We start from the raw sequence: 22,270 nt of genomic DNA on the forward strand, positions 1-22,270 counted from the left end.
GTTACACTTTCCTAGTTCTCTACTTGTAATCTATTACTCTACCGAGAGTTTACCGATAGAGAATATTAATAGATTACTCATCGATAAGTCTAAAGGACTCGAGTCTTGAAATAGAAATTGAAGTAGAAATTATTGAAAGTTCTGAATCAAATAATTGATAACCTTCTATTTTTCTAGTGTTTTCTTTTAGTTGATTCCATTACCCACTCACTTTTTCTTTTAAGTTTTAAAAAAAGTTAAAGTTTTTTTTAAATACATTCGCATCGATCCTACCCACTGTAAACTCAATGTACCTATCTCTAGCCTCTATTAATGGATCCAACATTGATGCAAGGGTGCATAATTAATTAACTAATCCCCCACCCGAATCTCATTCTCATCCTTCAATATAATCTATCTCAGAAACCCCCATTTGGCCTCCTATCCTACTCGCCCAACCAAGAATTAATTAAAAAAAAATCTTTTAGCTTACATTCACGGATGAGATTCTTTCAAATTCATGATAATAAACATAAACAATTCTTAGAGTTTGACAAGATCGATGTTCCAGTCATTTAACTTGATTTTTTCAGCACTACTAGCAGGTGCGAACTTGTTATTTCTTCCTTAACCATCACCTCACCGAGCAATCCATTGTAAATCTGGAACAGCGAGTCTAAAATTTCTTCTCCAAAGTGGTGGCTAATCATGGATTCCTGGATGGCTCTAATGGCCATCGACGTGATTCTTGCGTCCTCCTTCGGATCCCCAGTGCTCGTTTTCAGCTCATAATTCTCCATGGACTCGATCGTAAATGACCCATCTCTCAGCACTTCACTCTCAATCTCCTTCCTCGATGGAGCGTAAAATGGAACATCATACTCGTTCACTTTCTCCTCATCGATCATTTCCTACAAGGAAGGAAAGGAGAGATACAGTAAAGTTTAATTTGAATGACGACAGAAATTGAAGGAAAAAATGTGAATGATCAGAACTCACTTGCGAGGCAAGGATAGCAAATGACTGATCCAGAACATCCCACAAAATTGCCGTGCTCCTGTCACTGTGATCCTCACTTTCTCTCCCTAACATGGCGATGCCGATTCGCCCACCAAACTGCAACTCTGCTGATCTTGATTTGAGGAAAACGCTGAAGTCTTTCCGAAACTGATTAAAGTAAGCTGAAAGAACCGCAGGGGGGCTGGTGCTGCAGATGTACGTCTTTCCCTTGTTGATCGACATGCCACTGCCGTCGACAAGCCCTTCAGGAACCTGCAAACACATTAATTTGACTTATTGAAATTAAGCTCCAACGTCCGCATGAATGCTCGTTTCAGATTCGAATGCTAACCTGTGAAAGCCAGTGCATGCTGTAGAACGAGCAAACAAAATCAAGAGTATTGGTGGGGAAAAGCCTTCCGTAGAAAGAGCCGGGAAGTCCGGACAAGCACACAGATGGAGCGCACCCTCCTTGCAACTCAACGCTGAGTTTGAGTTTGTTAGTGAAGTCCGGAAGGGTCAGAAAGATGGAATTGAAGTCATTGGTCGGGAGGTCGTTGAGGAAGACCATGAACTCTGGTGCTGGCGTTGCCCATTGCTGAGCCCTCTCGTGGATGGCCCTGATGATTTCACCAACCAGCAGCAGGGAATTAGTCCCTGAAGAGCAACCGAGATCAACGATTGTGAACCTCTCTCGCGTTGCCTTGGCTACACAGGTTTTGACCGCCGAGTCCACTATGATGTGCTTCATGACTTCCAATGTCTTCTTCTGAATTAACAAAGACAAATCTTTAAAAGTAAGGGATTATGGACGTTTAGGTGGTCGTCTGAAACACCGTTTGGAATTCATGTATGACCTGAAGGGAAGAGTTTAGAGCATAGCCAGTCTCCCCCAGCCCTCCGTTCATGTGCAGGACACTCTCCACGTCCATTCTAACAGCTCGTGTGCTGCTTGAAGGTTCATAGGGTGCCATGACTCTCAGAGGCTTTTGTTTCCAGTGATGCTCACAATTTACTTGATTTTTTTTTTCACATTTACTTGTTAGCAAGTGAACTGCTCGATCACATGCGCCCTGTAAAGTCAGTCGATGCTAAGTTCATGGACACTAATAAGATCCATCAATCACATCGATTGCATCAATCACATCACATCGCTATGTAAATATGTGAATTACCGAGGATCCAAAAACAGTTAGGCATATGAATTACATGTGTACCTGTCATCCATGAAACCTCTCCAGATCGAAATTTTTGTCTGTTCATATTGCAAAACACAACGAAAGATGGTTCTGTTTATCCACTGACTGATGAAAAAAAAGTAACTGGATGATGAGAGAAAAAACATACCTGAGATTGAGACTGGTTTGTCTCACAGAGAGAAGGAAAACCCAAGTGGAGAAGAAGAATGGTTGAACGGAATAAATCATAGGGAAGATTTTAATGTTCAGAGCCATTTTCAGTGGCCATATAAAAATATTGCAGGGCTCTTCTTGTCTGAGATTCTTTCTCCATCTCCTGAATTCAATTGGCAAGCTCGTAGCTCGTGTTCATTCCAATTGGCCAGGCGTGTTCAAGGGCACTGTTCTGAAGCATTTGTTTTGGGCATCCAGTGGATGTCATTACAATTGCATAGCTTTGCCCTTGTTATGAGTTGTCTTTATCTACTTGTTGACTATGTCCTTCAAATCTGATGGTTCAGAATCGATTTGTGATGAGTTGTTTTGTGGTCAAAGCAAAGAAAGAAAAGTGAGGGCAGGCCAAGCTGATCATTGGATGGTTGTAGCTCAAATGATGTCGACTTTCCCTTGGAGCAAATAGCGTTGGGGCCTTTCTTCAAAGCATTATTGGTTCACTGAATTGGCTTCCTGCTTTTTGTATATGCTTTAGTATTTTTAATGTCACTAGAGATGCTCAGCTCATCGATCGAACATGATCAGTGTTCTTTTTGCAAAGTAATAGTTGATTATTTGCAGAATACTGAAACAGGGCCTTGTGAACTCATAAAAGTACAAAAGGAACAAGTAGTTCACTTTGTGCTAATAAATGCAAGATTATCATTTTTCAAGAAAGGGTAGATTTAATCTTTTAATCACTTATACAAGTATTTTGGAGTTTGCATCTGCAAATATCATAATAGTTATTAATATCTTTATCAATTTGAAAAATTATTATTTATGTCAATTAAATTAAATATATTTTGCCACCGGTTAACTTACAAAAAAATTACAATAAACACTGATTCAAATTAACAATTGTTTATTGGTATTATGGTGGTTATAGTTGCTTCCACTTTATTTTGATGTTAACATTGTTGCAAGCACCTATGCAATAAACTCAGCGTTTTACCCGGAGGTGGCATCTAAAATTACGGTGTATTCAAAGGGTGCACGATACTTAAAAATTTATCATAGGGCACCCCTACTTTGATGGTTTTCTTGAAATTGCCCTCTCCCGACTTGCTTAGCTAGATTTTGTTCCCACTCTCAAAGCGTTTTCAAACAATCACCAATTGTTACCCAATAATATTGTTATTGTTTATTTTGTGGGCCAGCTACCGTGAAAGTTGCATGTTTAGGTCACAACCCTTCCGCAGGAAAAAAAATAAAAATAAAAATAGTTATGCTCATCCTGAATATTTCTAGTAATCCATGTTTAAATTATATGAAAGATTGTCAAGTAATTAGAGGATGAAATAATTTTTTTTGAGGACATGTACCTGTTAGAAATTGATCTCTACTCCATTATAATAAATTTGTCACTTCTAACGAATTGAGCATCCTATGGGACAGGAGACTACAATCTTTGCTACTTCAATTCTTCATTGTGTATTATGTACTCTCTTTGAAGATGCAATATCAGCTAATGTTCATCCTTGGAACAAGGTTTAGTTGATTATTATGGTATAGATATTGTTATAACGGGTAAAAGGGTGAATATCGATAAAATTAATTATAGTTTCTCAATTTATCTTCTCATATCACGTGAACTGCTGGGATGATAGATTTCGTATTTTACTACAATATAGTAGCTGATGTTCAGTCGGATCAAATTTTGGTATCAGCCGGTATGGTTTTAATCCAGTCAATGAAACAGTTGAAAAGGTTTGTAATTTTTATCCTAAGAAATATTTTTCCAGTCGTATATTTCATTTTAGTTATAGATAAATATAATAATCCCAAGATATTCAATTGTCAAACAATCACCAATTGTGGAATGGAATTAACACTCCATTTCTAAGATTAATCTTTTCCTATACTAATTTACGTAATTTACATTACCATTGGCAAGGTTAAGAAGGAATTCTACTGGTTTCATTGCAATAATTAAGGGAGAACATCCAATTGATCGAAAATATATTAATATGGTGCTTTTAAGTGGATCCAAAGATGATGTATTAGTCAAAGTGAAGATGAGATGGTGGTTAAAGTTAGAGTGAGGTGACAGTTAAAATCAGAATAAATACATCTGAGCAGATTATTCTCATCAAGACTCAACTTCTCACATAGCATTATGACTCTCAAGATAAAGTAGACCATCTAAGCAGTCGGTCGGATTTAAAGGACTTAGTTTCCCATTTTTGAGTGCAAGTCTCTCTGTATACAGCGGGCCAACCCTAATAACCGGTTGGATTGGAAGGACCTATTGCTTCACTTGATGTTAGGATATACAAGATAAACCAGAGCGACCCTAATGTCGGCCGGGCAAATGGGTCTTAGCTCCCCATCGTCCAAAAGTATTCTCTCAGCGCACAGCAAAAGTAATATCTCCCAACATACAGCCGCTAGGATGAGATCCGGTTGGACTGCCAGATTCCAGCATAACAGTTCAAGAGCAAGTCTTGTTATATATGACTATTCGGTCTAAAGTGTCACATGGACATATGGCTGAGCTCCCTACTTCCCAGTAAAAACACTCTCAGTATACAGTCGGTCGGACTCAGCGCTGTTCGAACTTAGAGGATAATTAGTTTCTCACTACTATAATACAGCTCAGCACATAGCCTAGTCTAGGGGTGACAATTTTTGACCTGACACGAAAACACGACCCGAATTGAACACAAAAAAATCAGGTTAGGGTTCGGTAGTTTCAGGTTCAGGTCGAAATCGGGTCGACCCAATTGACCCAATTAATAAACAGGTCGGGTTCGGGTCAACTTGAAATGACCTAATTACAACCCGCGAGCTCGTTTATAAATAATTATAAATTTAAACTTAAATTACAAATTTAAAAAAGTTAAAAACCCTAAACTTAGAGATATGCCATTAATTGGAATGTTGCTATGACTTATCATTTATGATATGAATTTTCAATTTGTGTAGATAAATGTTATTTTTAATTTTTAATTTAATATACAAAATTTCTTTAATGAATTCAGGTCATGTTCGGGTCAAACAGATCAAATGGGTCAACCGGGTCAATCGGGTCAAACGGGTCGGGTTTGGGTCAAGTGCAAATAAACAAATCAGGTTCAGGTTGAATAGTTTAACCCGAATTAATAATCAGGTCGGGTTCAGGTTGTCATTTGCCAACCCGCCAACCTGCCAACCGGAACCCGTCAACCCGAACCCGAACCGAATTGTCACCCCTAGCCTAATCAACCTAATAGCCAGTCGGGTTGGAGGGACTTAGTTCTTTGTTTTTATTACAATCTCCTATTACATATAGCCGGTCAGATATGAGTTCGGTCGGATTACCTCCAAGGGATAATATTGTCAGGGAATCGTAATAACCTATCAAAGAATAATAAGTACTCAATGAGGAATATTCTGATCTATGACGCATATAACGGAATAGAGAATGACTACTCAACTTTTATCATTATTGCGGAGTTTACAAAAGACTGTTCATACACTTGTAACGAAAGATTCTTTGGAGGAAGACTGTATACCTTCCATTACCTGATATCTTCTGACACCAAATATTTCTTGTCACCTCATTATTGCGGAGGTTATGAGATGCGACATAAAAAGAGATTCTCTTCGTTGATGAGTTACACAACATTATGCACTCGTATTTTACTGTTCATCGTCTCCACTTTTCATTCGGCCACTGTACTGACTTGAGCGTCGGAGTGCCTACACCAGAGACTCCTTCCATGATTTTCGTCCTAACCTTCTATTTGCTCTTTAGAGTGTGCGCAGAAAGGAGGCGAAATGAGTGCCAAGCATCATCGTTTTACCCTAACAGAGTCATCTCTTGTTAACAGTAGAATCATCTGTCCAGCGTACTATCTTCACTACTTTCAGATAGAATCATATATAATATCCTCATATGCCTCTCCAAAGTATAGCAAATTTTCCTTTCCGAAAAGGATCAGTTTATCAAATCTGCGATATAGCTTGCTAGATGACTGATGAATTGTAGTTACCATTGATTTTTCTACCTAAAATAGGATAATTAGAGTTTGTCAGAGGTTAATGTAAAATCTTTAGCATGTTACCGACTTCCATATGTTATTTTCTCCCTAATAAATGAAGGCAAGTTGTAGATGCACAAGTCCACGACTGTTTTATACCTCCATATAATCTGAAAAAAAGAGTTTAGGATTTCAATAAACTTAGACTTCAATAAATAAGAGTTTGTTAAGATGATTATATTTTATTTTTCATAGGTAAAATTCTATGGATATTAGAAAGTCTCTAAATTGAAGATTATTTCCAAATTAAGATTTCAACAAGTTTCCATAGTTATGATCATTATGTTTATTTCTTAAAAATTGAATAGAGTTTAGGATTTTATCCATCCATAATTCCATCACTCTGTCCTTGGATTGAATTCACAGTAAATTAGCAATTATAGTATGGTTACAACAACTACTATTCAAATTGATCTCATTTAGTTGTCGTAGGATCTGACTAGATCCTGCAAGGGTAAAGTCTACGTAGTTTAATTTATCTTTAAACTTACTATTTTGTATCTATTTGATAAGCAAGTTAAGGAATTGATTTTGCTGCATAATATATCAGTTATAATATACATGTAAGCATCCTTTCTCCGTGTGATAGTTAAATGATATCAACATCAAAATTCTTCTTACCTCATCTAAGTCATGCGACACTTGCATGGTGACAAAAGATGAATACATTCCTCTCAGCGCCTCCGTCAATCCATCCCAGGACCAACACGGAGGAGGTAAATCACAGACGACTACTAACCTTTGAAATAGTGACTAGCACATAAGGAAGGTATTTATCTCGACTTTACCGAGATTCGAACCTCAGACCTCATGGTGGCAACATCTCATACGTTAGCCACTAGACACTTGCATGATTCTTAGGTTTGTTGTTAAATCCAAACTAGATGTGGGTTCATCAAGATGAGAAAAGATGAATATATTCGTCGATGAATACGTTCATTCTCATCCTCAGTGTCTCTGTCAATTCGTCTCAAGGTCAATACGAAGGAGGTAAATTACAGACGACTATTAATATTTAAAATAATGATTAATATAAAAAGAAAATATTTATCTTGACTTTATTAAAATTCGAATTCTATATTTTATGTTAATAATACTTCATGGGTTATAATCACTCTACCCAAAAAGACTAGACGTGGATTCACACAGAAACACTAGAGATGGGTTAATTATAATTTCGTCATCAACATAAAAATTCTTCTTACCTCAGCTAAGTCAAAAACATTTGTGGGCCCCTCAACCATTGCAAATAGTCACACTCAGCATTTACTACTCAGTACATATTTCTATAATACATTTGTGGGCTACATAGCTTTCGTTTTTTAGAAAAAATACGAAGAAGCTTCCTTTGCTAAATTCTTTTATGATTTAGGAGAGCTAGTTATATTTACAAATTTCATGTGTCTTTTATAATTTCTTTCTTTTGTTTCAATTCTTAATACTTGGATATTCATCCTCTCTAGAAATTGAGTTAGATAGATGGTTGAATGAGATAAATAGAATATTGATCAAATTGTAATGTCTTAGAGGAAAGTATACTAAGATGATTTATATGTTAACTAAGTCATCATAAATCCTCTGGTTAATGCTACTTACAGCTAATGATCAGGTCATTTCAATCTCTAGTACCCTGATACTTGAGGAAGATCCAACAAATATATAAAAAACAGACTAATAGTAAAATGATGAAATGAATGTAGAGTGGATATGAGAATGTACCCTGCCCTAGGGGGCGCCCTCTGATGGATCGGTGAGCTGGTCGGGATGCTGCTCGAGTTATCGTGACCCGAAAAAGCAGACGACTCTGAGCAGGATGAAGAGTTGAATTTGACGGTACCTAGTCGAGCGTGACCTAGATTCGGAAGACGACATACAGGCCGGGACCTCGCCGCGCCACGTCGGCCGAGATATAACACCGGCATATAGGCCGGGATATGAGATCAACACGTAGGTCGGGATGCAGCATTGGTACACAGGCCAAGATACAACACGAAAGCTAAACACAAGGCACATAGTCTGGAATACAACCGAGGTCCATAGGACGAAACACAATGATGGCGACACATAGATCGGGATTCAACCACAGCTTGAAGGTCGAAACATAATAGCGGCATGAAAGCTAGAACACGACACACTGACCAGATTGGTGCGAAGGCTAGAACACAACGGGAGTAGAATATGATCAGATCGGAGTCAACAAGGCTTGCGGTGATAATTGGTAGGGGCAGCGACCACCGCTGGGAGTCGCACATGGCGGAGACGGTTACTATGGCAACACTGTGCTAGCAATGGTCGGCAACGGACGAAATGGCTAACACGGTAGCTCGCTGTTGTGGCAACAGTTGGAGAGGTAGATTGCGACGTGTGGAGAGGAAGAAAGAGGGAGGGCTCGGCGACTGTTGGTTGTGGAGCAAGGAAGCCGACGAAGGGGAGTCAGTGGCGCGCATGAGGAAAAGGGAGTTGTTGCCCGTGTGATGGGAGGCAGTGACGAGGTGAGTCCTGGTGGCTGGCTGCGATGGCAACCGCTGGATGCAACGGCGGCCACCGGATGAGAGAGGAAGAGAGGAGAGGGGCTGCTTGCGAGGGTGTCGGCTTGAAGAAAGGGAGACGGTCGTGCGTGCTTTGAGGCGATGGAGGTGAGAGTCTGGCATCGTTGGCGTGGGGAGGAAGGAGGTGGCTCAGAGGCGGTCGTCGTCGGCGGTCGTCGCTTGCTGGTGGCGGCAAGAGACGAAGAAGCTATCCCCCCTCCTCGATTCGTGGTGGTGGCGGAGAAAGAAAACTGAAGACAAAGACCCAAAGCCCCTCAACCAACCCCCCTTTTTTCATGCGTCTACAGTGCCCTAAAAAGGGTTGCTACAATAAAATGGCAAAAATGCCCCTCCCCTCTCTACTTACCACATCACAAGCCTCTCCTTCAAGTTTAGTTGAAGGAGGCGCAAGTCCGACTGACTAGACTAAGCCTAACATAAAGCAGAACTGCTCGTGACTGTAGAGTCAGATCATCGAGCTTGTCGTATAACATCAAATGAATAGCAACGAATGGTGATCACCTGGCAGAGCAACGAGAAAAATAAGTGCCAACTGAGCGGTGAAAAACAATGTCGAGCGAATGATAAGTCAAACGATTATTGACCAAGTGGCAGGCAGGATGCCGAGCAAGCGACCGGGAGGATGCTTAAGGGGCGATTGATCGAATAAAGGTGTGCCAAGCTGAGCGACGTAAGGAATGTCGAGCGGATCGTCGTAAGAAATAATGCCAAGTGTATGCCAAGTAAGCGATTGGTTGAATGCCGACGGAGACCGAGTGATATCGAGAAGACGGTCAGGCGATGCTAAGCAAAGCGATCAAGCGATTATGAAAATGCTAAGCAAGAAGTAAAAATAGGTGTCGACCGAGCGACGAATGCGGGGTAGAGCGATGAGTGAGACGATAACGATGAGCACCGGTAGAGCAACGAATGAGGTGTGAGCGACAAATGAGATGAATGTTGATCAGGCGATGAGCGTCGAATAGAGTAACAAGTGAGACCAGCACCTGATCAGGGAGAGAACCCGGCCGACTAGTCATTGTGCCCGACTGTGAGGTCGTTGGCCACAAGAGCTGTAATGACTCGCCTTCTACTGACTAAGCTGTAAGGCCGGGGGTTACATTATGCTAACTATTCTTGTGCGGAAATAAACTGAATGAATTAAAACTCTATGCTGTGTGCTATAAAATTCGAACTTTGTGTTCGGGATACATTGCTGAAGTTATACATATGCTAAAGAAGGGATCTTAACTTCTATTTGGTCATAAACTGAAGTTAGGCACTTCTGGCTGAAATCAGACACTTCAATCGATCAGCTGATCGATTGGAGTTGGCTGATCGATCCACTGATCGTTTCGACATGCTACTGTGCACGGAGTCAAGTCTGGATCGATCGGCTGATCGATCCAGCCTGGCCAATCGATCCAGAGATCGATTCAGAGGCTCTCTGTTCGCGGGATTTAAATTCCTGATCGATCGGCTGATCGATCCATGGCCGATCGATCAGCTGATCGATTCATCAGCTTTCTGTACGCGGAAGTCTGCTTCCCAGTCGATTGGCTGATCGATCGAGGACTTCTCAATCGATCAGCTGATCGACTCAACTGCTCACTGTTCGCGGGGAATCACCTCCCAATCGATCGGCTGATCGATTGAGGACTTCTCAATCGATCAGTTGATCGATTAAGTTTCTGATTTCACTGAAATCAGCCACGAATTCATACAGAATTGTCAGAACTCAACTATAACATAACACAATACCACTAGACAGGTTATCACTTATACTTTACTAGCTAATATCAAGATAACAAGCAGTCTAAGCATGACATAAAATCTAGTTTCACAATTTATGATACTTAGCATCCTAAAAGTGCAGAGAAGTAGCAACATAAGAAAATACTAAGTTTTTTTTAAGTTTACTAGTCTCCAAAGATCTTTATTCCAAGTTCCTTCTCACACACATCTTTATCGCATTGCCCTCCAGCCTCCGCTAATCCATCTTCCCTTTACCTTTATCTGCAGTATAAGGAAAAAAGAAACTATAAGCTCGGGAGCTTAGTAAGAAACCATCTACCTCACAAAAACATGCAATTATAGAAATCATGTTTTTTTAAAGATGCTATGCTGATACATAAGCTGAGAATCATACTAGGAATGCTAAAACATGACATGTGAGCATGTAACTCATGGCAATCAAGAATTAAACATAAAGTTATCTGCTATTCCAAGGAAAACTGAACTGAAGCTAAGTTGAATTCACTTAATTATCTGTTTTGTGAAGTTTGAAAACTATTTTCATAAATATGTAAAAATACTAAATATGCTGCTGATAGGCCCGGCAACTGTACTTGCTGTGCACGCATCCCTAACTAGGCCCGAGATAGCAAATCCCGAATCTAGTAGGGTTACTAGGTTATCTAAACCTAGGGACGACTATGGGAGCCTAACCCAAAGACAACTGAAGTCCAGTACAGTACCACTGATAAAATAAAATACTGATTTTATAACTGATTTATCATATCTTGCTCTTTACTAGGTTATGTGAACCTAGAGGCGACTGTGGGATCCCACCCATGGACCGTAGTCCTATATCACTGAAGCAAGGCTATATTTGCTAATTAAAAATGCATTTAGGACATTTAACTGAGTTATTAAAATGCTTACTGTAGCATTTAACTATTCTAGGCATTTTATCGAACACTTGGTGTGCTCTAATTCCGCATATGTCTGACTGAGCACATGAACGCAAACTAAGGGCATAAAAACATCCAATTAGCTACTTCCTGCGCTAGATATTCTTACAATCCGATCGCTAGATTCCGGAGACGATGATCTCTTCAGCGATCCTCTCACGTCTATGCGTTCTTCTCACGGAGTGGAGCGCCCTCGTATCCGAGATGTCGCCGGAAGGTGTTCCTACGACCCTAGGGATGGAACCCTAGGTCTCCTTGGGCTTGGCGTGAAGAGAGGGTGCGGGAGAGAGAGAGGTTCGGCGGTGAGGGTTTGAGGGTGAGGAGAAGTTGTCGTTAAAAATAAAATCTCCCACTTAAATTCCCTATTTATATTAAGTGATAATTACACCCCAACTAAACCTTAAATATAATTGCTCTCCTTTCCTTTCAGCACACCCCTGCTGGGGCCACCTGGTTACTAAAGTCATCTATAAGGCGTAAAGTTCGCTAGGTCTCGGGTTCGATTCCCGCTTAAGCTGTTTTATGTTTTCATTTATTTTTGCTACTTCGGCTATTCTAAAAATTCTATAAAAATATTCTAAACTTCTAGAAAAATCATAGAATATTTCTAAAATTACTTTGAGAATTTTCGGGCATTACAATCCCCCATACCTTATAAAAAGTTCATCCTCAAACTTAGAATAACTCTGGGTACTTCTGCCTCATGCTAGCTTCTGTCTCCCAAGTTGCCTCTTCTGTTGTGTGGTTTTGCCAAATGACTTTTACTAATGGTACCTCCTTGTTCCGCAATTTCTTAACTGCTTGGTCTATTATCTGAATAGACCGACTGTCATAGCTGAGACCTTCGCGGACTGATACCAACTGGGGCTCAATAACCTGGGTGGCATCTGGGATATGCTTCTTCAGCATAGAGACATTAAATACGTTATGGATAGCTGACATCTCCTAGGGTAGCTCTAGCTCATATGCTACCTTGTCAACTCTTCTGGTGATAAGGTATGGTCCCACATATCTGGGACTCAAGTTGCCGTTCTTCCCAAAACGCATTACTCCCTTCATGGGAGCTACTCTGAGGAACACTGTATCCCCAATTGAAAACTCTAAGGGTCGACGTCGTGTATCAGCATAGCTTTTTTGGTGGCTCTGAGCTATCTCTATCCTCTGGCGGATCTGCTGTATAGCTGCCGTGGTATCTGCGACTAGATCTGTCTGAAGTTCTAGTTCTTTCTGTTCACCACTCTCATACCAGCAGATTGGAGATCTACACCTCCGCCCGTAGAGAGCCTCGTAGGGTGTCATGCCGATAGTGGCCTGATAGCTATTGTTGTATGTAAATTCTGCTAAACTCAGATATTTGCACCAACTCCCCTTGAAGTCTAGGGCACACGCTCAGAGCATATCCTCGAGTACCTGATTTACTCGCTCCGTTTGACCATCTGTCTGAAGATGGAAGGCTATGCTAAACTTTAACTTGGTGCCCAATGTTGACTGTACACACTCCCAGAAGTGTGACGTGAATCTACTGTCTCTGTCTGAAATGATGGTCCGTGGGACTCCATGCAGTCTGACGATCTCCTTGAGATACAACTGAGCTAGCTGTTCCATGGAGTATGATATCCTGATAGCTAGGAAGTGGGTTGACTTAGTCAATCTGTCGACTATTACCCAGATGGCATCAAAACCATTCGTGGTTCTGGGTAGTCCCACTATGAAATCCATGGAAATATCCTCCCACTTCCATTCTGGAATTTGAATAGGCTGCAGAACTCCTCCTGGTCTCTGGTGTTCCGCCTTGACCCTCTGACAGGTCAGACAGGTACTGACATATCTAGCGATGTCTCTTTTCATCCCAGGCCACCAAAAATGTTTCTTTAGGTCTTGGTACATTTTGGTGGAACCAGGATGCATCGCATAAGGAGTCCTGTGAGCCTCATCTAGGATCTTCCTTTGTAGTTCCTCCTGATCCGGAACACATAGTCTGTCACCAAAATACAATACCCCACCATCAGATACTCTGAACTCTCCACTTTCTGATTTTGTTAACCCTTGCTTGATTTTCTGAATTTCAGGGTCCTAATCCTGAGCTGTCTGGATATCACCAAGTAGGGTAGATGCTAATGTCATAGTAGAGAGTTGCCCAACTATAAGCTCGAGACCGAAATCTGTAATCTCCTTTTGTAGGGGCGGTGACATGGCTGCTAGGGATAGTAAGGTGGCACTGGACTGCCTGCTAAGTGTATCTGCCACCTTATTGGCTTTTCTTGGGTGGTAGAGGATGTCTATGTCATAGTCTTTGACCAGCTCGAGCCATTTGCGCTGTCGCATATTCAGATCCTTCTGAGTGAAGAAGTACTTCAGACTCTGATGATCTGTATACACTCTGCACTGAGCTCCATACAAATAGTGTCTCCAAATTTTGAGGGCGAAGACAACTGTTGCAAGCTCAAGGTCATGAGTAGGGTAGTTCCTCTCATAGTCCTTGAGTTGTCTGGAGGCATAGGCGATCACCTTACCTTCTTACATCAGTACTTCTCCTAATCCCAATTTAGAGGCGTCACTGTAAATATCAAAGCTGTCTGTGTTTTCGGGCAGAGTCAGAATGGTGCACTGGTCAATCTTCTTTTGAGCTCCATGAAACTGTTCTCACAGTTCTTTATCCACTGAAATTTTCTATTTTTCCTGGTGAGAGCTGTCAGTGGGGAGGCTATCCTGGAGAAATCCTCTACAAATTTTCTGTAATATCCTGCTAGTCCCAAAAAGCTTCTGATTTCATTGGCGTTCTTAGGTCTTTTTCAGTTACTCACAGCTTCTATCTTACTGAGGTCTACCATGATATCATCCTTGGAGATGATGTGACCCAGAAAGGATACCTAATCGAGCCAGAATTCACATTTCGTGAACTTGGCGTACAGCTGATTCTGCTGAAGGGTCTGCAGTACTATCTTCAGGTGCCCTGCGTGTTCTTTCTGAGTTTTGGAATAAATAAGAATGTCGTCGATGAACACGATGACAAACTTATCTAAGTATTCTCTGAATACTCTGTTCATGAGGTCCATGAAGGTAGTTGGAGCATTCGTCACACCAAAGGGCATGACTATGAACTCATAATGTCCGTATCTAGTCCTGAAAGCCGTTTTGGGTATATCACCTTCTTTAACTTTCACCTGGTGGTATCTCAATCTGAGATCTATTTTTGAGAACACTGCTACTCCCTTTAGCTGATCGAACATGTCATCTATCCTGCGAAGAGGATACCTGTTCTTAATCGTGACTTGATTTAGTGCTCGGTAGTCTATACATAGGTGCATGCTCCCGTCCTTCTTCTTCACGAACAATACAGGTGCTCCCCATGGTGAGTGACTAGAGCGTATGAAGCCCTTGTCAAGCAGCTCCTGTAGTTGCTCCTGAAGTTCCTTCAGTTCTGCTGGAGCCATGCGGTAGGGTGCTTTGGAGATGAGATTTGTACCGGGGATGAGTTCTATCTCAAATTCAATCTCTCTGTCTGGTGCTAGGCCTGGTAACTCCTCAGGGAAGACTGCTGGATAGTCACGTATGACTCGAACCTCCTCTAGCTTTTGATCCTTGTCCTGACTAGTACTGACTACATGTGCTAGAAATCTCGTGCATCCTGAATCCAGTAGTTTTTGTTCTTTCAGAGTTGAGAGAAACTTCTTAGCCTTTCTCTTTGGTTCTCCGATGTACCCAAATTGTACTCCTACTTCCGGTTGGAATACAACTCTCTGTTTACGACACTCTATGGAGGCACCATACTTGATCAGAAAGTCCATTCCTAAGATGACATCATAGTCAGCCATATCTAGCACTATCAGATCACCAAAAAGCTCTCTATCTGCTATAATGACTGGCATTGCTCGAAGTCAGTGCGTGGATGTCATGATTTCTCTTGAAGGTAGTGTCGTCAAAAATTGACCCCTGAGTACATCTGGAGGTATTGCTAACTTTTCGGCAAATATCCTGGATATATAAGAATGAGTTACCCCAGTATCGAATAAGACAGTTGCACTTTGCTGTAAAATACTAATCTGACCTGTAACAACTGTCGAGGCATTTGCTACGTCCTCTCTGGTGAGTGAGTAGATCCTCACGTTTGTTGTGGCTGCGGGGGCTTCTAGTCTGCCCTGACTGATGTGTGGTCCATCTATAGCAGCATGCATCTAATGTAACTGCGCTGGGTTACCTCCATACTGAATCGGCTGTGGTGGAGGGACACTGGTCTTGTTCGGGCATTGTTTAGCCATATGCCCTTCCTGGCCACATTCGAAGCATCCTTGTGTGCCCTTGCGACAAACTCTTGGGTGGAATTTCCCACAGGTAGAGCACTTGGGATAGCTAGGTTGTTTACTAGCTGGTCCTCCTTTTGGGTAACTCCCTCGTTTACGTTTGTTACTAGAGTTCCCTTTCCAGTTAGAGTTGTGGCCCTGGTGTTTCTGAGTACCTGATCCTCCTTGGCCTTTAGACTCTGAAAATGCTTGCTTCTATTGCTTGATGATGTTCTGGTAATGTTCGGTGGTCAGAGCACTACTTATCAGTTCTTCTGTGGTTTGTGGCCTATGAACGTCGCTGGCCACGTTCATTGTTATTTCCAGCCTTAGCATTTTGAGCATCAACCGGACTCGTTCTTTTTCACTGCTGACTAGTTCAGGGCATAGACGAGCCAGTCTGTTGAATTTCTTCACGGCCTCCTCAACTGAAAGGTTGCCCTGACGAAATTCGGTGAACTCATCATAGTGGCGGTTTATGACCCGCATGTGAAAGAATTCCTCCGGCCCATGTCATCTGGTTCACTGGGTGCTTCCCTTTAATTCTCTCCCACCACATACGTGCATCTCCTGTCAGGCAGAAGGAGGCGCATTTCACCTTTTCATACTCTGGCCAGTCCAGAAGCTCCATCGTACTCTCCAGTGTTTTGAACCAGGCTTGAGCATCCCATGGTTCACTAGTGCCTGAGAAATTCTCTGGCTTGATTTTCTGCCACTGGATCAGGTAAGCTTCTCTCCTTGCCCATGCGGCTGAGGTTACTGGTGCTGTAGGTTGGACTGATGGAACCTCTATCACTACTGGAGGTTCTAAGTTAGGTTTTGGAGTAACAGTGAAAGTGTTCTGCTGATTAGCCCTTAGGGTGGCTATCTCCTGTTGCTGTTCAGCTAGTTGCTTTTGTAACTGAGCCACTACTGCTGCAAGGTCTGGGGGAGGCACTGAGCTGCCTGCCTCTTGCTGGGGCTCAGTAGCTGGTGTCTTTCTAGCTGAGCGTCCTCGTACCATTTTCTAGAGAAATAGGGGAGATACATAACTAATACAATCATGTTTACATAACTACTATTATCTTGTTAGATGCTATTATATAGGAACATGCTGTAGTTATTTATAAACATGAAAGCAAGAGCATAAGTAAAGTGAGAGATAGTCTTACTTGGAATCTGCAGGATCAATGCTGATGTGTGTGTGGAGGAAGTATGGAACTTGCTCTGATACCACTCTGTAACGACCCGCCTTCTAAAGACTAAGTTGTAAGGCCGGGGGTTACATTATGCTAACTATTCTTGTGCGGAAATAAACTGAATGAATTAAAACTCTATGCTGTGTGCTATAAAATTTGAACTTTGTGTTCGGGATACATTGCTGAAGTTATACATATGCTAAAGAAGGGATCTTAACTTCTATTTGGTCATAAACTGAAGTTAGGCACGTCTAGCTGAAATCAGACACTTCAATCGATCAGCTGATCGATTGGCGTTGGTTGATCGATCCACTGATCGATTCGACGTGCTACTATGCACGGAGTCAAGTCTGGATCGATCGGCTGATCGATCCAGCCAGGTCAATCGATCCAGAGATCGATTCAGAGGCTCTCTATTCGCGGGATTTAAATTCCCGATCGATCAGCTGATCGATCCATGGTCGATCGATCAGCTGATCGATTCATCAGCTTTCTGTACGTGGAAGTCTGCTTCCCAGTCGATCGGCTGATCGATCGAGGACTTCTCAATCGATCAGCTGATCGACTCAGCTGCTCACTGTTCGCGGGGAATCACCTCCCAATCGATCGGTTGATCGATTGAGGACTTCTCAATCGATCAATTGATCGATTGGGTTTCTGATTTCACTGAAATCAGCCACGAACTCATACAGAATTGTCAGAACTCAACTATAACATAACACAATACCACTAGACAGGTTATCACTTATACTTTACTAGCTAATATCAAGATAACAAGCAGTCTAAGCATGGCATAAAATCTAGTTTCACAATTTATGATACTTAGCATCCTAAAAGTGCAGAGAAGTAGCAACATAAGAAAATACTAAGTTTTTTAAAGTTTGTTAGTCTCCAAAGATCTTTATTCCAAGTTCCTTCTCACACACATCTTTATCGCATTGCCCTCCAGCCTCCGCTAATCCATCTTCCCTTTACCTTTATCTGCAGTATAAGGAAAAAGGAAACTATAATTTCGGGAGCTTAGTAAGAAACCATCTACCTCACAAAAACATGCAATTACAGAAATCATGTTTTTTTAAAGATGCTATGCTGATACATAAGCTGATAATCGTACTAGAAATGCTAAAACATGGCATGTAAGCATGTAACTCATGGAAATCAAGAATTAAACATAAAGCTATCTGCTATACCAAGGAAAACTGAACTGAAGCTAAATTGAATTCACTTATCTATTTTGTGAAGTTTGAAAACTATTTTCATAAATAGGTAAAAATACTAAACATGTTGCTGATGAGCCCGATAACTGTACTTGCTATGCGCGCATCCCTAACTAGGCCCGAGGTAGCAAATCCCGAATTTAGTAGGGTTACTAGGTTATCTAAACCTAGGGACGACTATGGGAGCCCAACGCAAGGACAACTGAAGTCCAGTACAGTGCCACTGATAAAATAAAATACTGATTTTATAACTGATCTATCATATCTTGCTCTTTACTAGGTTATCTGAACCTAGAGGCGACTGTGGGAGCCCACCCATGGACCGTAGTCCTATATCACTGAAGCAAGGCTATATTTGCTAATTAAAAATGCATTTAGGACATTTAACTGAGTTATTAAAATGCTTAATGCAGCATTTAACTATTCTAGGCATTTTATCGAGCACTTGGTGTGCTCTAATTCCGCATATGTCTAATTGAGCACATGAACGCGAACTAAGGGCATAAAAACATCCAATTAGCTACTTATACTGTAGGTGAGAGGTTACTTACTTCCTGCGCTAGATATTCTTACAATCCGATCGCTAGATTTCCGGAGACGATGATCTCTTCAGCGATCCTCTCACGTCTATGCGTTCTTCTCGCGGAGAGGAGCGTCCTCGTATCCGAGATGTCGCCGGAAGGTGTTCCTACGACCCTAGGGATGGAAGCCTAGGTCTCCTTGGGCTTGGCATGAAGAGAGGGTGCGGGAGAGAGAGAGGTTCGGCGGTGAGGGTTTGAGGGTGAGGAGAAGTTGTCATTAAAAATAAAATCTCTCACTTAAATTCTCTATTTATATTAAGTCATAATTACACCCCAACTAAACCTTAAATATAATTGCTCTTCTTTTCTTTCAGCACACCCCTGCTGGGGCCACCTGGTTACTAAAGTCATCTATAAGGCGTAGAGTTCGCTAGGTCTCGGGTTCGATTCCCGCTTAAGTTGTTTTATGTTTTCATTTATTTTTGCTACTTCGGCTATTCTAAAAATTCTATAAAAATATTCTAAAATTCCAGAAAAATCATAGAATATTTCTAAAATTACTTTGATAATTTTCGGGCTTTACAAGAGCTCTGCTCGCTTATAACTCATTCTCGAGCGAGAGTCTAGAAAGTCGAACGACAGAATTCGATTGAATGACCGAATGTTACCCAGCGAATGCCCAGCGAATCGAAGAATGCTGAGTGTGCGTATAAACAGAACAAAGCAACAGACTAAATAGTGCCGAGCGGGATATCGAAGAAATGTTGACCGAGCTCTCAGGAGAACACCAGGCAGGTGGAAAGGCGATGGGCAATGGTGTCGAGCGCGCGATCGAGAAAATGTCGACCGAGGGATAGTAGACCATGGTCGGACGGCTGAAAACGTCAATTGGACAATTGGGAGAATGCCGAGCGGGTGGAGAGATGACAAGCAAGCGGTGTCTAGCACCAATCGAGAAAGTGATGACCGGGCGACCACGAGAATGTTGACTGATATAAGCGAGTGGCCAAGCAGACGGCCGGACGATACTGATCGTACAACTCTGAAGATGTCGACCGAGTGACCGAAAGAATACTGAGCAGGCTACTGAGATAATGCCAAGCGAGTGAAAAGAGGGCGAGCGAGCAAAGCCAAGCGTGCGACCGAGAAAATATCGACCGGACAACAGGGAGAATACCGAGTGGGTTGAAAGACGATAGCAAGAGGTGTCGAGCGTGCGATCGAGAAAGTGTCGATCGAGCAATCGGGAGAATGTCGAGCGGATGGACATAAGAATATCAAGTGATACAAGCGAGTGGCTAAACGAATGTCCGGGCGATACTGATCGGTCGGCCAAGAGAATGCCGATGAGGCACCCAAAAGAATGCTGACTAGGCATTCGAGAGAATGTCGATCAAGCGTCTGAGAGAGTGATGGACGAGCGACCGAGTGGTACCAGTGAGCGGTCGAGCGAACTGCCAGACAATACTGATCGAGCAGCTACGAATATGCCAACTAAGTAGCCGAAATAATACCGAACGGGTGACCGAGATAATGCCGAGTGGGTAATAGAGCCAATGCTGAGCGGAACCTAGAGGTCGATGGCAAATGAGAATGAAACCCGTGACTAAGCGAAGCAAATCCTATGAACGGAATGGGCTTAGAGCCTGTGAGATCTAAGGCGAACAGGAGCAGAGCCCTTGAGCCGAGCAGGCGCAGAGCTCTTGAGCCGAGGGGGAGCATATCTCGAGAGATTGAAAGGCACAACATCGATGCACCAAGCGAGTGTGAAGCCTATCAAAGGCAAATGCAAAAGGGGGCAAAGTCGGAGATCCGAGTGGGCGCGAAGCCCGTAAGCCGAGTGGGCACGAAGCCCGTAAGCCTAGCGGCGAGTGGGACGAGTGCTAAAAGAGCGGCGAGTGCTAGATATAGCGGCGAGTGAGCGGTGAGTTCCGACGGAGCGATGAGTGAGAAGAGTACTCGGCCAGGGAGGAAACCTGATTGACTAGTCGATGTGAGTGTGGGCAGCGCACGCTTATAACTTACACTGGGGCGAGAGTCTGGAACACCGATTGGAAGGTCGTTGGTCGCTAGAGCATGTTCCCTTATAACTCGCACTAATGTGAGAGTTTGAAACACCGACCGAGAGGTTGTTGGTCGCGAGAGAATGCTCGCTTATAACTCGCACTGGGGCGAGAGTCTAGAACACCGACTGAGAGGTCATTGGTCACGAGAGCATGCTCGCTTATAACTCGTGCTGGGGCAAGAGTCTGGAACACCTACCAAGAGGTTGTTGGTCGCAAGAGCATGTTCGCTTATAACTTACGCTAGGACGAGAGTATGGAACATCAACCAAGAGGTTGTTGGTCACAAGAGCAGGCTCGCTTATAACTCGCTCTGGGGTGAGAGTTTGGAACACCGACCAAAAGGTCGTTGATCGCGAGAGCAGGCTTGCTTATAACTCGCGTTGGGGCAAGAGTCTGGAACTCGACTGAGAGGTCGTTGGTCGCGAGAGCATGCTTGCTTATAACTTGCGCTGGGGCAAGAGTCTAGAACCTGACCGAGAGGTCATTGGTCGCGAGAGAAAACTCGCTTATAACTCGCATTGGGGCAAGAGTCTAGAACGTCGACCGAGAGGTCGTTGGTGATACTCCGGTCTAAGACCGGTGGTGATACCTTGGTCGGAGACCAATGGAGATACTCCAATCTGAGATCGGTGGTGATACTCTGGTTCGAGTCCAGTGGAGATACTCCAGTTTAAGACCGGTGGTGATAGCTCGATCCCGAACGGGGGAGGCTAAGCCCTGAAGTCCATAGAAGCGGAAGCCCATATCAATATGAGGGAGTAGATCCTTTATCATACCTGATCGTGGAGTGGTGTCGATCGGTTGAGGATCTGATTTGATCCCGCGACTCCCAAATGTTCGCGGAGTCAGGGAGAAAATAATCTGAGCCCTAACCGTCAAAGGGAGTGAAACTCATAACCATATAAGAGAGAGTATTTGATCAAAGAACTAGAATCTTACTCTCTTATCAGGGAGCTATAGCAAATCCTGTAATCATAAAAAGTGAGCAGAGCTCGTAACGTACCTGATCGAGGAGCCGTGCCAATCGGCTGAGGATCTGTCTTGATCCCTCGACTCCCAAATGTCCATGGAGTCAAGGAAAAATATAATAGAAAAACTAACTTGTCGGCCAGCTAAAGCTCCAAGTCAATCCCTCGACTCCCGAATACTTGTGGAGCGAGGAGAGAAGATAATATGTTTGTTAGGATCCTCCGGAACTGTGATAATGGTCCAGAACCTTCCGACGTTGCCCATGTTAGTATTAGCCCTAGTACGAATTATGAGATGATTGTAAAGAGCTCATTTTGTATCATATATCATTACTAATAAAAGGCAAAGTTGGTTATTATATTTATTTCAGTTCAATGCCGATTGAATAAGTATAATAATGTCCTTGGGTGGTAGGTGCTTATCT

The 22,270-nt window shown here is 42.5% G+C and overlaps 1 protein-coding gene across 1 annotated transcript; it reads right to left on the reverse strand.

Annotated features, from left to right (window-relative positions):
• Positions 1 to 461: 461 nt before the first annotated feature.
• Positions 462 to 2,694, reverse strand: LOC122009602 (probable methyltransferase TCM_000336). The gene is made up of 6 exons (XM_042565819.1): positions 2,326 to 2,694; positions 2,196 to 2,233; positions 1,836 to 2,051; positions 1,331 to 1,747; positions 979 to 1,251; positions 462 to 890 (listed from the first exon to the last, which is right to left on the reverse strand). The coding sequence occupies exons 3-6, from the start codon at positions 1,950 to 1,952 to the stop codon at positions 555 to 557; spliced, it is 1,143 nt and encodes a 380-aa protein (XP_042421753.1). The 5' UTR covers positions 1,953 to 2,051; positions 2,196 to 2,233; positions 2,326 to 2,694; the 3' UTR covers positions 462 to 554.
• Between the last annotated feature and the right edge of the window lie 19,576 nt (positions 2,695 to 22,270).

Source organism: Zingiber officinale, chromosome 8A (genome assembly GCF_018446385.1).
Source record: "Zingiber officinale cultivar Zhangliang chromosome 8A, Zo_v1.1, whole genome shotgun sequence".
Taxonomy (NCBI): Eukaryota; Viridiplantae; Streptophyta; class Magnoliopsida; order Zingiberales; family Zingiberaceae; genus Zingiber; species Zingiber officinale.

Excerpts from the sequence above, each read along its gene's own strand:
- LOC122009602 (XM_042565819.1), bottom strand. The coding sequence starts at position 1,952 with ATGGCACCCTATGAACCTTCAAGCAGCACACGAGCTGTTAGAATGGAC. Across the intron at positions 1,748-1,835 it reads CTCTAAACTCTTCCCTTCAG|AAGAAGACATTGGAAGTCAT; the intron begins GTCATACATGAA and ends TTGTTAATTCAG. Across the intron at positions 891-978 it reads TTGCTATCCTTGCCTCGCAA|GAAATGATCGATGAGGAGAA; the intron begins GTGAGTTCTGAT and ends CCTTCCTTGTAG.